Source organism: Chaetura pelagica, unplaced genomic scaffold, assembly GCF_000747805.2.
Source record: "Chaetura pelagica isolate M959 unplaced genomic scaffold, ChaPel_1.0 scaffold585, whole genome shotgun sequence".
NCBI lineage: Eukaryota > Metazoa > Chordata > Aves > Apodiformes > Apodidae > Chaetura > Chaetura pelagica.
The window spans coordinates 262,117-279,049 of NW_009953404.1; the positions used below are offsets into that span (position 1 = coordinate 262,117).

The window sequence follows — 16,933 nt, forward strand, 5'->3', positions numbered from 1 at the left end:
AAGAGCAGCAAGGCCATGCTGGTCTTCAGGAGGAATTTATCCCTAGGTCAGATGGGGTACCACTTACAGTATATTAAAAATCTAAAGAGAACTTCTGTAACTTATGAGCATTCACTCCTCACAGCCTCCCCCAAAACAGTGTATGGTACCAGTGAAGAATAATTAACAACCTATAGAGGGCAATGGAGGAAAAGAAAATGAGAAAGGTGAAAGCAAAAAAAAAAAAAAGGAACTGAAAACTTCAGACAATGTATCTTCTGAAGGACAATTATGTACATTTTGTGTGTCAGTCAATCAGATATACTGGACCAAAAGGCAGATTAAGACTACACATATAAACAGACTTTTTTGAGGTGGAATATTTACACAGGGGACACAAAAAGCACTGAACTATGAGAGGATCTAAACTTTTGGCCACTGCTGCAACAACTAGAAAGGACTGCATCAGACTGCAAACAGCTGTCTCCCCACAGCAGAGATGGCTTTTGCATAGAGGCATCATTTCCCTCTCTGTGGCACAGCAGGCTAGTATGATCTGGTCACTAAACAAAAGCTGCCACCCCTCTGCTGCAGAACTTTGCTTTCTGATCTCCTGCCATCTTCTGCAGCCACAGAATACAGTTTGTGTGGATCAGCAAACTATCACACCCACCTTCATGTCCTCCAGGAGAGCCTGTGGATCTTCGATGCCTTCTGGAACACACTTCTTGTTCTCTGGGAGAGATTCAAGCTTTTCCACCAGGGCTTTTAAACCCTTCAGTTCAAATTCTGTGAGGTGAGTCCATTTGGTTGACACTTCTGTAGCTGGAGACCCCGTTGGTGTTTTGGGATAGTCCGTGGGGGTTGTTGATTTTATGCTGTCATCTGACTCATTAGACAAAGTTCTTTTCAGGTATCTCATTACTGTGGCTTTTTGTTTCCTTCCTGCACCCTCCTTCCCTTCTGAGTGTGTGCTGTTGGGTGAGGAGGAGCCATCCACTAAGGATTTGGAGTTCTTATCCAAGCTGTCATCCTTCTCCTCCTGGATATGGGCATCACAAGATTCTTCATCCATGTCTAACCACGAATCTGAAGAATAGCTGTCTGTGCTACGTTTTCTTTTTGCATCTGAAAGTTAGAAAAAAGAATGCTGAATTTTTACCTGATGTAATTCGCAGCTGAAACCCCTCTCCACCACTGCCACTGCCTATTTAAAAGAACACTAGATAATCCCTAGGAAATATGTGACAGGAACAGGCCCTATTCAGCTGATTTTTAATTTTGGGGGTGTTGTTTGTTTTAATGCTGGTTTTCATTAACATCCACTCAGTTCAAATGACTGGGAAACATTTAGGGAAAAATTATGCTTTCTTCAAAGCTTCAGTCCTCTATGCCTTCAATTAAGAGTAGGCAGAGCTCTTAAGTCACACACAATTAATTCTCCCACAAATCCAAAAGAGACCAGATTCAGCAGCATAACAGCTTTAAGAGGAGAGTTAGCACAGAGAAGGGAGGGGGAAAATGGTGGGAGAAAGCACGTTAAAATGCTCTACATCATTGTTCTTTCAGGAACCCTGCACAGAACAAAATCAGCTTCCCAATACTTTTCCTCTTTGTAAGCAACTGTTTATGTAACAAGACCCACCACTTGTTACTGCATGAATACTCCTTGCTCTTCTGAGACAGAGGATGACAACCACACTTATTTTCATGACAAGAAGCCTAAACACACTAAGAAACACAACTCTGGTCCCAGAGTTAAATGATACTATTTTTCTTAACACCATCCTTGACACACTCAGGAAGACCTAAAGGCAAACTTCTGCATTTAAAGAATTATTAATCTTAATTTTATAGCAGGTTTTCTCCTAAAAATACCAACTCTGTGCAACTAGGCAGTGAAAGCAATGTAGGAAATAGTGGCCAAGGATCCCTAAAGCACACATCTTATTTATTGACACAATTTCCTTTACTAAGTGCACAACACTGAACGCAGGTTAGCAACAGCAGGAACTTCTGTGGAAAATACAGTTAACACTGGCAACACCCAGTTAAGTCAATGTGAATTTTAATAGTGGCTGAAATGGGTATGAGATCAAGCTGCAAACAAGAACACTCTGCCAAGGAAACAGAAGTCATACAGAAAAAGTGAGTGAACAATTAATGAAAAGTTCCTTTCACAGCTTTCGTGCTATGCAGTGCAGTAGCTTTGGATTAGGACAATGTGAATCATGCCTAAGGAAGGATTAAACAGTCATTAGAGAAAAACCTCAGCATCCAGCTGTTTAACAGTGAGGTACCAAACAAATGCTGCAGCCCAGCTGCAAGCTGGCAAATTCATCCCTATGAGAGAGAAGCTCCTTGTCTCTTGCACACCCTGTACCATCATTTGGCAAAACACACATGTAACTTGTCAGCTGGGTAACAAAGATGCAACAGGTTATGGCAGAGCAGCTGCCTAGGGGCAGCCAGCTCAGCTGCTGAGCTTTGCAGGTTCAAATAAAAACTACATCCAGGTGCACCTCTGTGTGTTAGTGCCTGAGAGACAAATTGGCCACTTCACACTTCTCAGGGCAAGTGTGCTGTTGCTGCAGTGTCATTGAATCATTAAGGTTGGAAAAGATCTCTCAGATCATGAAGTCCAACTGTCAAAATCAAGCATCTCTGTCCAGTCCACTCCTTCAGGCACTTTTACATTTTTCTACTGAACCAAAATGGCCATAAAACTACTCCTGAAAATCACATTTAAGCTGAAATGCCTGTGAAAAAATGGCAGTCACAAAAAATACCAGCTACTAGCAAGGCTGGACACAGCCAAACCCAGCTCCTTCCTCAGTGTAAGCTCATTTTCTCCCTACACTCCTCCAAAAAAGCTTTACCATGGAGAAGTACAGCAGAGTTTATTTTTTATGCTGAGGTGGTGGCATGCAACACCCCAAAGCAGCTCCTCCTCTCTGTGCTAATACACCCTCAGAAAAACAAACAGGATTAGAAAATATCTTAACCAGAAGATTTTTAAAACATAGGTTATCCAACTTGTACCTAACACTGTTTTTTCCTTTGCCCACAGCAGCTAGCACACTTACCTACCTCAAAGGGCTAATCAGCTTATGTCATTCTCCCCTTTTACAGCTGAGGAAACAGATGCTTGGGAGAAAGCATGATTTACTCACTGTCACACATCAAATCTAGGGCAAAATCAGGAACCAGAATCCAGGCTCTTGGATCCACATCTGGAGCCCCTTCTCTAAGCCACACTGCTTTGGTGAGCTATTTACAATTGACTGAAGCACAAAAACCCAGCCTGGATGGGAGAAGATGCAAGTGATAAAACAGAAGGTGACAGCAGATACACATCTCTGCTACCAGGACAGCATAATTCATGGAAATTGTATAAATCTGCACAAAGAGAATGATGTTTCTCTGCCTGTGCTGTGGCTCTGCTGAACAGGAACCAATGACTATAACTGGGACAAACTGCAAGCACAGACAAGGCCTAAAGAAAGACAGGGGGGATCACACCATGGAGGTGTGAATAACTGACTCCAGGTAATGCTCTGGTGCCAAAAGTAAAGTCTTCAAGAGAGACTGCTACTTTTTCTCTCTTGCTGTAATCTACAGAAACAAAAGGCAAGAGAAGAGTCAAACAGCACAGCTACTGGGGACTCTCCTCCCATCAGAACCAAGCAGCAATTCCCTCCTGGTAGCTGCCTGTGCTTCCCTACCACCAGCTGTCTGCACAGGACAGGCCCTGCTGTGCCAGCAACACCTGGGTATAGACAGACACAAATTAATCTACATCTAACCTCAAAATGAACTATCATCAAACAAGCACCCTGTGGCCTGTTCTCTGCCAGCCTGGCAGTTAACCTGATGCCCTGCCCAAGCCTACCTTTGGGTCAGGGCTTGCTAATAACCTGAGGTGTATCAGCCTGTTCTGGAGCACTGAGGGATTCCAGCACTGTTGCACCAGCAGGTGAAGAGCAGACTGCTTTCAAAAGACAGTACCCGCTACTGCTGCCACTTTCAATTTAAAAAAAGCAAAAAAAGGCCAAGGGAATCAATAACGGAAGGATAACTTCAAAGAGAGGAAGGTTCAATTTTGTGTTTTCAAGTGTTTCGTTGTAATGCAACATACCATGATTTTTTCTTTATTCATTTTAATGAAAGAGCATCTGCCTGAGCATTGCTGTGCTGTGAGCTGAGGCCCTGCACAAGCACACTGTGCTTTTACTTTGCCAACAAGTGCATTTTAAGCACTGTATTATCAGGGTTCTACTGTCTTTGAGATGTTTGTTGTATAAAATCTCCCCATGCACCTGCTAAGTGCAGCTGTGGTTTCTTCTTCTAAGTCAGTGCACCAGTTACACCTTGAGTTTCAGAGTGGTTCTCTAGTCTGGGCTCCCACACAACTTAGTGCAAAAAACCTTCACCCCACTCCCTCTCAAAGCAAATAAAAATGGCTTATACAAAGCAGCCAATGACATAGTGAAGAGGAGCCAGCAACACAGGCTTGACCACAGGACAGAGCCTTTTTCCTGCAGCAGTTCACTTCCCTGTGGTTCCAGGCAAATCACTGAACTTTCCCCACAGTACAGTTACTCACTTGTACAGGAAAGATAATTATACACTGTTTCTTTCCTTGCTGAAAAGCAACTTGCTCTATTACAGAAGAAGGGGAGGGAAATCTTTCTAAGCACTTTAGAAGAGTCCAGTGTGCAGAATCTACCTGGCTAAACCCTGACACTGGGAGCAGCAGTTGCTCTTGGTCTGCTGAAGACAGCAAAGACATTTTCCTTAGCAGGAAAAAACCCTGAGCATACTGGAAATGTATCACTGCATGGAGCACAGCACACAGAAATCACTCAACATAGTCTAGTTCCTGTCTATCATAAGGAAATCTATTCCATCCTGAGAAGAGAGAGGAAAAAGAATACAATAAAAAGACATGGCTACTTCACCATACTAAAGGGCATATTTTCTTCATCCAAAGAGCTTAACATACAGTTAGAACTATCCTGTTAGAATTTTAGCAATGGGAATCTTAAAAGCTGCAGGCTACAGAGCAAGCATGATTCTGATAGCCCAGTATCTTCTCCCAATTACTCTTTGTCAGCTTCCTCTCAAGATCCATATCTCACTCAAGGTCAATTGTGGTTGAAAACATCCAGTACAGACTCATTCCTGATAAGAGTGAAAATAATGAAGACATATCCATCCCCAAACAGTGCGTGTTCAAATCTAGTAGGAGAGCTGAAGAGAATCCTTTTCTGATTTTAGCTGGCAGGACAAACATCACAGTTGAGAGGGACAAGGAAAAGGAGACAGAGAGAGGAAGAGACATTGCCTGTTTTTACAGCAGCCTGTGATTGCTGTCATGTCATCATTCCCCTGAGTGTTTGCCCTTCTGCTGAAGAGATCTGAAAAAGAACAGTATCACACACTAACTAGGAGGTAACTGCCTGAAAACTCATTCTGGGCCTGGAGAATGGGAAAGGAAGCCAGTCATCATCTTCTAACTCATTGAGAAGCACAGACATTTTTATTTAGGGATTGGGAAGACTCAAGGTTTGAGCATTGTCTACACTGGGGTGGTTCTGTTTGGGTTTTTTCCTGCTTGAAGTTGAATGAGTCAAGACATTTAGTAAACAGAAATAAAAATAACAAGTTGCTATGCTTGCATACAACTAGGGACTGAGGTGTCACAACACAATCACAACATTACATTTTGATTGGAGGCAAATGAGTCAAGAGTCACTCCCCATGTAGCAAACTTCATGTCCAAGCAAATAAATACTATGTAACAAAAATACAGTATGAAAAATCTAACTATACCCTTAAAATACAGTTGCTGATGAACTAAGTTTTCTGTATTCTCTGTCACCCCAGGCATCTCCTTTTTTTCCCCACACAGGAGAACAGGATCTCTACCAATCTGTGAGAACTACCACCTTGTGAGTCCAAAGACCATGGGCAGCATCCTGAGCTCCCTGCTAGATGTCCTCAACTGATCCAGCAAGACCACTGTATCAGAAGACATAAAAGAAAAGCAAGCAGCACAACTTGAGGGTGAATAATAGCAAGTCCTAGCACCCAAAAGGAAAGGTAGAAAGTAAACATTAGGACCAATCATGTCAAGGAATTATTTTTTAAAAACAGGAGAACACAAAGGTTATTCAAGAAAAATTTCTGAAAATTAATACATGTATCTGAATATTTTTTCTTAAACCAAGGAAACAGAAAACAATTAAATCTATTGAGGGGTTTGCTGAGTAGTTAAGTACTTTTATTCATTACTCCCTAAGGAGAATAATGGGAAATTCTTCATCAAGAGATACTCACTCATGGGAAATCAAGAAATTGCTTGCAGATCAAGAAGTCTCTGTGGAAGAGACAATTTAAGGACCTAGCAGTTCTGAAGAAAAGCTTAAAAACAAAGTGGTGGGGTTTTGGAACACTGACCTCATTTGGATCTCCTATTCCAAAGCAAGTGAATGATACTAAGATATACACACCACAGAACAAGTAAGTGTAATTCAAGGATTACAGCTGACAGATTTATTTGAGTCAAGAGGCTGGACACAGACAAGTTAAAGGAAAAGTATTTGAAACAGTATCATTCAAGCAGAACAAAGTATCTCAGCTTTGTAAAGGTAAATAATGTACCTTTACTCCTTTGAATTTGACAAAAGCCCAAGTGAAAGATCGAGTAGATGTAACTGAACCTGAACTTTTTGAACCACAATCCCCCGTTAAATAATTTTAAGGTTAAGATTCTGCCAAGAAATAAAAATTCTGTTTCTGACAAAAAAAGTATATATCTGCCTCTCCTGGAGAGAAAAGTCCTGAATGTCACTGTCAGATTTTATCAGCATGCTAATGCCCTGAAGTCAAGAGACAGCAGGCAGCAGGATGAACTACACACTGTCAGTAGATGCCACTTCAGTAAGCTGGAAGTACTGATCCTTTCAAGACAGTAACAACAGCTCAAGACCTGCCCAGCCAGACACTCCTAGCATCCACCTCCACTTAGTACTATCAGTAATTACTGAGCTGGGCCAGAATTCACACTGGTGATTTAGCTAAAAAGGTCCCATCTCAATATCCTGAACCACCCGCTCTTCACAGCTGATTTGGTCTGAAATGACACCTCAGTGACCTGACACCCCCACCCTGCCTGCAGGATGAGCCTCTTTCCACACCAGTGGCTTAGACAACAGGAGGTTGTTCCTTATTTTCCAAAGAATGCAGTCACCAGTGTTGTCACTGCTTTTTGAAGATCTGATCCAAGGGGCTAATTCATCCTTTCCTCTAGGATGAGCTGACAAAAGAGAAAAATTCCTACAGAGATCCTGCTTACCTAACCCATCTCTGATCAGTCTCACAGAGCAAGAGACACAAAATGTGAAGCACCCAAATTCCTAGAGATTCCACGAAAATTCTCATCTACCTACACTGACTTATTAACTCCCTCCAGTTATTCTTGGTCAGTAAAACTCACTAGAGAGTAAATCTGCCCAAAACTTCATAAATCCCTAAGTATTATACTAGTAGGTGATAAGTTCCTTTCTCTGTCCAGAAGCCAGAGCAGTTCAAACCATGCCAGGTTCACTCCAAGTGGTGTCTGAGAGAGCAGAAGGCACAGAAATACTTAAGTTCTTCCCTGCACTTCACACATTAAGGTTTAGTTGGTGTTTGTGCTACTTTCAGCCTTTCTGTGCTAAAGCAGAGAAGCATCATGGCTCATCTTGTTCCATGAAAAGGAGGAAAGGGTGGAAAAAAGAGGGCAGTTCAGCAAGGCAGCAACTGGAATTGTCACACATTGAGGTAAAGCTCACATGGGTAATGCCTTCCCACTGCAGACACATCTCTGTCTCTGCTGTGGTCCATTTTCAGCTGTTGTTGGAAAGGTTTCTTTGACCTCCCTGCACTTAGGTTATAGATCACACAGATTTGTGTAGGTGTTCTTGATTTTGTTATTCTGCAGAACCACAGGTCAGTCACCAGACAGAACTAAAGCAGAGATTGAAGGAAAGGAAGAGAAAGAAGCCAGGTTCAGTGACCACAACACATTCTGCAGAGGAGACACTCTATAAAAGGACTAAATATCCATCCCACCAGAGCACATTTGCAATGCACAGATTGCTGGCTACTAAGGTACTGTGCCAAACATGGCAGTAAATCCTCAACTGTTTGGCAGATCATTTCAACACAAACATTACTGAAACCAAGGAACAAACGCATCCAAAATTATTCTTCTGGGATCCACTTGCTAAGGGAATGCTCAATAAATAGAATTCTAAGTAGGTTGGTACTTCATGGAAATGCTTTAGAGTCAAAGCCCTCCCCACCCCAAAAGAAATAGTTTGTTAGGATTTCTAAAGTTCTCCAATTCAATTTCTAATCTGCTTCACAGAATCCAAAGCAGTAACTTGCCTTAGGTGGTAGCATTAGTTCTGAATATGCACTCAAAGGATTCACTCACCAATTAACATTGATTCTTTCTGGTACTCTTTGCTGAGGTGGCAGCGCTGGGTCACACAGGACACATATCTCTCCAGAACATACCAGCACATTTCATAGTAGAAAGGATACCGGAATTTGGCGTGCACCTGAAAGCAAGACCAAGACTGTCAGGCCAGGGGGAAGGGAGAGAAGTTTGCAGCACCAGGGCCAGTCATCATCCTCATCGTGTTATCAAGAGCACAAACAGTAGGCAGGAGGGGGAGGGGAGAGAAGGTGGGAGCCGAGTGAGATGTATGCCTTCAGCATACCAAATGAGGAGCCTGCCTGCCTGCCATGATAGCATCATTTCTTGGTTCACTAATTTGTATCCTCTTGGGGTGGTGGGAGAGGAAAGGGTTTGTTTTCTTGTGAAATCCTGAAACTGATGGATGGCCTCTACAGTATTATTTACCTACTGTATAAACATAGGGTGGTCACATACAGATCTTAGTCACTAAAATTCAAGTTAAAATAGAAGGTTTTAAAAAATTTTTTCCTAAACACTATCACATGATTTTTATCAAAATGGCAGCATTACCTAAAATGAGTCAAGCAGGAAACACACCTTTTTTAATTACACAACAATTTGATTAAACAAATGATCACAAAAATTCTTGATTATCGATAACTACACGTTAAAAGTAAAAACCCCTTACATGTTTCACACTTAATACTTTGGTAGCAAGTTAGCTTTTGCCACAAGCAGAATGAAGAAGCGGGATTTTGACAAAAGATACTGTCAAGCTGTCTGCATTTTTTTACATCCCAGACCTGTTGTTCTCACACAAGAAGCTTGTTCTCCAACACCACATATTTGTGAGATTTCAGATTCAAAAGAAAACAAAGTGGGTTTCCTTCCTTTGCAACACAGTTTTATATCTGTGGGAGGTCACTTTACCAAAGAAGAATGTGGGAAGCTCCTAAAATGCAAGAACATATGTATATTTATGGTGGTTTGTTAAAAATGTATGTCATGCATCTCGCATGCACTTGTACTAACACTGTGCATTTCTTTCCTCTGGTGGCACAGAAATGCGCATTTTGCACCCTTGCACGCATGTGTTGCCCTGGGATTATAGCAACTGCCCTTAGATATTCTATGCATATTAACTGCTCACCTAGCCAAGAGGTGCCCACCCACCTTTAATGAAAAGTTTGACTACACCAGGAAGGAGTATTATCTTAGAAATCCCTTCTTAAAAATCAAACCCAGAACACCACCCCACCCCAGATCAGCAAAAAAACAGTAAGGTCTAAACAGAACCACTAATCCACCACCTGAAACTCAGATTCAGCTCTGCAAAGCAGGCACTTTCAAAACATCTGTGTGGGGATATAAGCACTGAGCACATCAACGACTTCCTAGAATGCCCACATTTGAAAACTGTCCCCAAGGTGAACAGCCAAAGAACTTGCCTCTGTTCCCAGGGCATAAGAAACACAAGCACTTTTAGCAGTACACCAACATGTAACAACATGAAAATATAGTTATTGTCCCACTAAACGTATCACAGGGTAGGATTTAAACACTCCATGGCAATTCCCGAAAGTTAAGATCTCTTAAATTCAACACAAAAGTAGCTGGCAAATCTGAACTGCATGTTGCTACGGGTCACACCTCCAGCCATGCTGCACCTTCTCAAACGTTTCCCTGGGCTGTCTATTACAAAGCACACATCCCAAAAAACAGAATGGGGGGGAAACAAAACCCAAACAACATCCCCCTAAATATGAGAACATTTAACGCCAGGGTCTTCTTGCATTAGAGAATATTTTTCCTTGGGTTTAGTTGCTTGTCATAAAGAAGAGATGGAGCCACTTCTCACTATTACGGAACACAGGGGAAATTAGCCATGCTAAAATATATGCTAATAAAGGAACTCAAATTTTTCCAAGAGAGCACTGCAGGAAACAAAATTTGCAAAGAATTGACTTACAAACAGGAAGCCGCCTTCCACCCCTCAGCCTTCAAAAGGTTTTCAGCCACATGCCTGGGAATATTAAAGACATCATTGCTCAACATTTGTTGACAGATTCTGAGCTTCACCAAATTTAGTTGTTACCAATGTTAATTCAATGTGAAAGACAAGGCAGTAATGCATGCAGTGCTCCCATTATGTATATCAATCTTTAATATTCAATTTGAGTTCCTAATTGCCTCACTATCAATGTTCCAACCCACAGCAATCCCTCCATGCCTCTGTAATTCACTACTGGCCCAAGAAGGCTCTGCTTTTACAAACCTTCAGAAGTAACAGCTACTGTATGTAGCAAGAGATACTCTGCTTTTTTGCCAGTGCCTTTTGCCAGGAAAGCACATCCAACAGTGCTTTAAAAAAAGTCTTTTAAACTTTGCCTTATGGAGATGTAGAGAGGAGTAGGTTCTCTGTGATACCCTTGGACATTTCTTATTATGGCTATGAACTGTATTATGGACATGTCCATAGTTTTTCCACTGTACGCTTATGGTGAAATGAACTCTTACAGGAAGGAGGGGAGGAATCAAAGAAAGGAAGAAATCAAAAGTGTTCTGTGATCAGTTTAAAGTGTAATACCTGATACAGACACTGCCAGAGGACTAAATCCCTCACCAGCAGGGAAACAGACTACATCAGCTAATAGGCATTTCCAGCTCTAACTTCTGTGATTAATAATTTACAATCCACTGAATAAATTTTTTAATTTTTCCTGCAAAGCAAGAAAAATCCTCTCTGGAATAGGATTAATTTCTTTAGTTCAAAGGGAAATTATTTTTAAGACTTAGATCCCCCTCCAAAACCAAGCCAAAAACCCTAAGCAAGCAAGCACATACTTTCCTTCAAGAAGGTATTAATCTCTTCCACAGTGTCCATTACAATCATTACAAACTCCACTCGTGTTTGATCAATCTAATCACAATATTGAAAAAACATTAATGATTATTTACAAAATAATTAATCTATCAACCTAAAAGACTATCTTACATTCCAGAAAAAAAAACAAGCAGTAGCAAACACCACCATCTGTGAGTGACCACCTTATGATGTTTTGAGTGCTTTGGTCTCTATCCATGCTCAAATATTTTAACACAGTTAAATTTAGATGAGTTGGGAGGAAGTTTGACACATTCTTCCTCTTCAGTAACACAGAGCTCTAACACCCCTGTGCCAGGATGATGAATCTCTGCATGGCAGCCTGCTCTGCAGTTATTCAAGCTGGTCTAGCAGAGAGCTAAACAGCTTGGCCTATTTGACTGGCTGTTAATTGGCCTCTAGGAAAGCCAGACTGCAAAATGAGAGTCTCTACAAACTGTAAGGCTGGAGAATATTTGTTTACCTCAATTGCACATTAGGAGCTGTTTCCAACAATAGACATGTTTTTTATCACTCCTTAAAACTATTTTTAAATGGCTATAACCCTCTTAAAAAGTCTCCCAGGGATATGAGAAATTAAGCTAGAATAAGCATGACAAGTATATAAACTAGGCAATTTTATCAGGCTGTAAATCAGCATTACTGTTTCAACCATATATTTATTCTTGTCTTAGCTGCTAAGGCAACAACTACACCTAGCATAAAAATGACTTTGAGTATCAGCAAAGATGATTAAGCATTATATAGCAAGTTTAAACACAGTGAAACCTCCATAAAATTGCTCTGTGCAAAAAAGGAGAGGGGAAACACACCTGTATTACACTGAGTGTGGCAAATTACTTTGTCAGTCACATCATGTAATTTACTTCTGTGCTATACACAGTGGAAAGATCAATACTGATGAGAAACTCATTTGCAGTATGTTCACACTGGCAAATTTGTGTGAACTACAAGGGTATGAGTCCACTGTACTAGCCAGCCTATGACTAGAATTATTGGAACAAAAAAAATGGCAAAATTTAATTGGCAAAGCAAATAAAGTAGTACACACTAGAATCCTATTTTGAAAACATTTATCCCTTCAAGATTCCTGCAGGTTATTTTCAGGCTGGAGGTGTGTGTTATTATTTCTAAAGAACAGGATTGATTTTCCTGCCTTTTCTCAAACTTCTGTATGCCTTAATTGCACAGCTTCTATTTTGTTCCTGTCTAGAAATTCTTGCTGTTCTTCAACTGTTCAGACAGCTTTGTTATTATACACCTGCCTATGAGCACAAGTTTGTGACCACAGGTGTGGGCTGAGCATCACACATTGCTGGCACACAGCAACATACAAGCACTGAAATCAATTCTATGAAGTTGTGGAAATTCTGGGCTGATAGGTGAATGAACTCCCTTTTTAAAGCACTTGAATATTTCTGGCAGGAAAATGATAAAGAACTACAAAGATCTTGAAGAAAATCTAAACCCAAACTGACCAGAGTAAAGGTCTGATCTGGGGCTTCCAAATGTTGCCATATCCCTTTCCAAAAAACTCTATCAGGATGTTTTCAAAGTGGCAAAGATCCAACTCACAGAACCTTCCCATTGGATAAAGGTGCTAGGGACTTCCCTCAAGGCATTTCAGTGAAGTTCCCAAAAGTTTCCAAAATACTTGACAGGCATGGGAAAATCTGCCTCCTGGTATAAGAGGTAAGGAGATCACAGCTGCACCCACCTTCCCAAAGGGAAGGGCCTGACATGGGAGCACTAGTGAGCAGTTACAACTCAAGGTGTGTGATCTTGGCTTCCTCCAGTCCTGTGGGAATAAAGTGCCATCTCTTCTACTACTTCAGGAAAAAGAGATTCCTTCCATATTCCCCACAGACATCCATGGAAATAACTTGTTCCTAGCATTGATTCTTCCTCTTGGTCCTCACTTCTCCATTCTCCACACAAACTGCCTGTGTCAGCAACAACACACCCATCCCCTGAGCACCTGCAGTATGTATATCCAGTACATATTGCTGGTCTCTATTTACAGCTACTCAGACCTTCCTGTGCCTGACAGCTCTGTTTAGCCACAATCAACCCCTTCCTGCTTCTGCCATTGTAACTTCTTCCTGTCCAAGAGTCTTTACTCTTTCTTAAGACACTTGATATTCATGCCTTGGGACATTTATTCAAAGCCAGGCCTCTGCTTCCACTTCTGCTCTCTGCTACAATCCCTCCAATTCCCCTGAATTTCAGCTTTTGTCTTCATCTCTCTTCCACCAAGAATTCCTTTTTTTTGCTTAACATTCCTTTGTCTTCATTAAAATCACTCCAGGAAACCAACTGTTCCCACCAGTTTGGCAATGTGGAGATGATCAGGCCTTCTACCCTCTGTGAAGCAGGGGAGGCTGGGGGGAGGACACCCTTCCTCTCACCAAGTCAGATATGCATTTTGAAATATTGCATCTTTGCTTCAGGCCTAAGGACTCTCACTGCAAAAAAAAGCAACATGGGGTAAAAGCCCACTTGGAGCCAGAATTGTGCCCTCTTGTGAGCTGCACTGATGTCCAAGACATACCATTTAAGCCCTTCTAGTGAAAAATACCACAGCTTCCTGGTATTTTGCCAGTCCAGATCTCCACAAACACCACACCTGGTACACATGCCAGTGCTCCACCAGCACTCGGTGCAAGGCTCCAAAACTGCCCACCACAAAGAGTATTCAGCTGAATTTGCACGTCCCACTGGTCCCGTCTTTGCATCAAAACACCACAACTGCCTTGCACAGCTTATTTTTTAGCCTACTACAACAGTGGCCTCTCCTTCAGATTCTGCTATTTTATGAACCTTTAAAGTCTTTGATGACTAGGTGTCCCATTTATTAACCAGGGGTACAATTTTCACTCTCAAAGAGGCCACAGAGTAAATTCCTCCAAGATGTAATACTCTTTCCATCAGGGAGATGCTACACCCTGATAAACATTAAAATCTTCAGATTAACATCCCACCCTAAACTCTCTTTGTTCAAGGAAATTCTTGCATTGTATCAAGTCACTGTAAAAGAAAGTGCTGGGAAGTACAGAAGATGTTGTTTCATACGCAGGCTCTGGGCAGTTTTGTCAACTCAGCTGTGGAGAGTAGAAGCATCCTAAAATCATCAGCTCTCCAGGCTTAGATGTCTACTCCAAGAGTGTACAGAGAGATAAGCAGGGGTTACCACTGGAACTACTGGGACAAAGGTCTGTAAAGCAATTTTGTGGAAAAGGGAAGGTGTTTATCAAAGTTTTAAACAGGGAAACACAACAACACTGAAGGGACACATCTGTGGGGAAAACAGATGAGTAAAATCCACTAAAAATAGCCGACATTTGCAAGTCTCATTAGTTCACATTTACCTCGTTTCAACAACTCTGACACAGAGATCCCGTCAGGTCTTGTTTGTCAGAAAGGAATATGAGAGTGAGACCATGACAGCTCATAGTCACAAAGAATTGTTCAGTTAAAAAGAGAATCAAGTGTCCTTACCCTTGTTCTGTCCTCAATTTCATAGATGCGAAGCTGCATGGGAACATTAAAGCTATGCAGGATATTTCCACCAAACACCAGAGAATCTACTGGAGTATAAACCGCATGTATCCACCCTGGAGAGGGAGAGAAAAGAACTGAGAATGCCTCGTGCTATGTAGTATTACAGAGCAATTGATAATCAAATTTTAACAACCCCTTCAAGTCCGTTCTGCAGGGGATGAGAGGTTAAAGCAATGACAGGTTAATCACACTTTAAGACTAGTTATAGCAGAAGAACAATATCCTATGAAGTGCAGTCTCTGGATATCGGGTTCTTTCTATTCACAGAACAATTACAGCGTTTACTGAGAAGACACAAGCTTGTGATTCAACTGTATCCATGACTAAGAAGTAAATTCAGTCTGTTCAAAACACTTGGCTCTCCAACGTAACTCCTGGCACCTCCAGCAGGGTTGCAGATTATGTTAGCAGTGGTGGTGAGCTGTCTGTGCAACTGGACTGATCCTTCACACCAGCACCAGAGCATACATTTTCAGATATCAATTCCAATTATTATCAGCCCTTCTTCAGAGGTCAAAGTTTCATATCCTTCAACCTCCTGAACCAACCCAAAAAACCTTTATCACTGCAAGCCCCAAGTTAAGGGATTTAACATTTCTAGTACTGGAGCTGAGGAGACCATTCTGAACCAAACCTGCAAGGGAAAGAATTCATTTCAGAGGCTCCAAAACAAGGGAAGAATTTTTTATCATAGCAAAGATACAGGCACTACAATTTGGGCAGCTCTTCTGCTTCTGCTCTGTTTGCTTGGTCTGCCAGGAGCCAAGGACTGGCTATGCAAGACCGTAGCCTCCGATCTCTGCAGTGAAAAAGGAATTGATCCTGCTAATGATCCAGGACCCACAGAGACCTGACACTTTTTTTTCTTCTTCATTTTTTAATGAAAAGTGTTACAATTTATGAACCAGAAGACAGCAAAGCAACATCAATTTTCTCCTAATTGTGCAGTACTTTCCATTAAAGCTGTGGCAGCTTTCCTTCATTTTCAGATCAGTGAGGGAGCAGGAAAATGCCATTCAGCCTAAAGGGTTCTTCAGCTAGAAGCCACAAAAGGTCTCCTCTGCAACAATTTTTAGACCATAAAGGCCTGCAAAGCTCTGTTTGAGGAGTTCTTGAGCCACAGCAGATGACAGAACTGGGGCTTTCATTTAAGGGCATATTGGTAAGAGAGAGAGGAAGGAAAAGAAAACAGCACTAGAATTTCCCCCCTAGAAACACAAGCTCATTGCTCAACAAATTTTTCTGAATTTCAGAATCACAGAATGGCTGAGGATGGAAGGAACCTCTGGAGGTTGGCTGGTCCAATTTCCCTGCTCAAGCTAAAGTTAGCTGCCCAGCAATATGTCCAGATGGCTTTTCAGTATCTCCTAGGATGGAAACACCACAACCCTTCTCTGGACAACCTGTTCCAGTGCTCAGTCAATTTCCAGGTCTGATTCCACATAAAAACCGTGACACATACAAAAAAGCAGGTGACTTATAGCTCTGGCAGCCCTCAGCATTATTGCATCTTTCCTGCTCCAGTTTGTACAATTCCAGTTAGAGTTGCTCACAATTATTCAGCCCATTTATTACTACCAAATCAAGAACAACCAACTAGAGAGGAAGTTTTTTTTCCTCCTAAGGGTAGTGTGGCAGCTATCTACATAAACACTATAAAAACTCTTCACAGTTGAAGTAGTTCACCACCTCACATGAAATACATCAGATTAAACTACTGGAAAAATCCATTATCTTCCTGGTCCTAGCCTTTGGTAAGGAAAAAAGATTCAAGGTCAAGGAAGTTTGGGCCACTGCTTCCAGTAGGTAATGAAAGATTTATGTGGTTTCAACTTGCCTGAGGAACTTGTATGCAACATTGAAACTGAAGAGACACAAGCACCAAGAGGTGTATTCCAGGGACACAGGACACGATGGGCAAGATTAGACAAAAAAAGATGGAGACAAGGTAGAAAATCATAGGAAGACTGGCAGAGATGTTACAAAGAAAAAAAATTAAACAATCTGCTGTTCTAATATTAACAAGACCGTGTAGG

At 41.5% G+C, this 16,933-nt stretch overlaps 1 protein-coding gene across 1 annotated transcript in view; it reads right to left on the bottom strand.

Annotated features, from left to right (window-relative positions):
- Positions 1-16,933, bottom strand: part of KDM2B (lysine (K)-specific demethylase 2B) — a 112,113-nt gene that overhangs the window by 46,085 nt on the left and 49,095 nt on the right. Inside the window, exons 9-11 of the mRNA XM_009998406.1 lie at positions 14,835-14,950; positions 8,465-8,591; positions 653-1,107 (exon numbers count right to left, since the gene is read on the bottom strand). Of these exons, the coding sequence (XP_009996708.1) occupies positions 653-1,107; positions 8,465-8,591; positions 14,835-14,950 (698 nt within the window). The remainder of the gene's footprint in view (positions 1-652; positions 1,108-8,464; positions 8,592-14,834; positions 14,951-16,933) is intronic.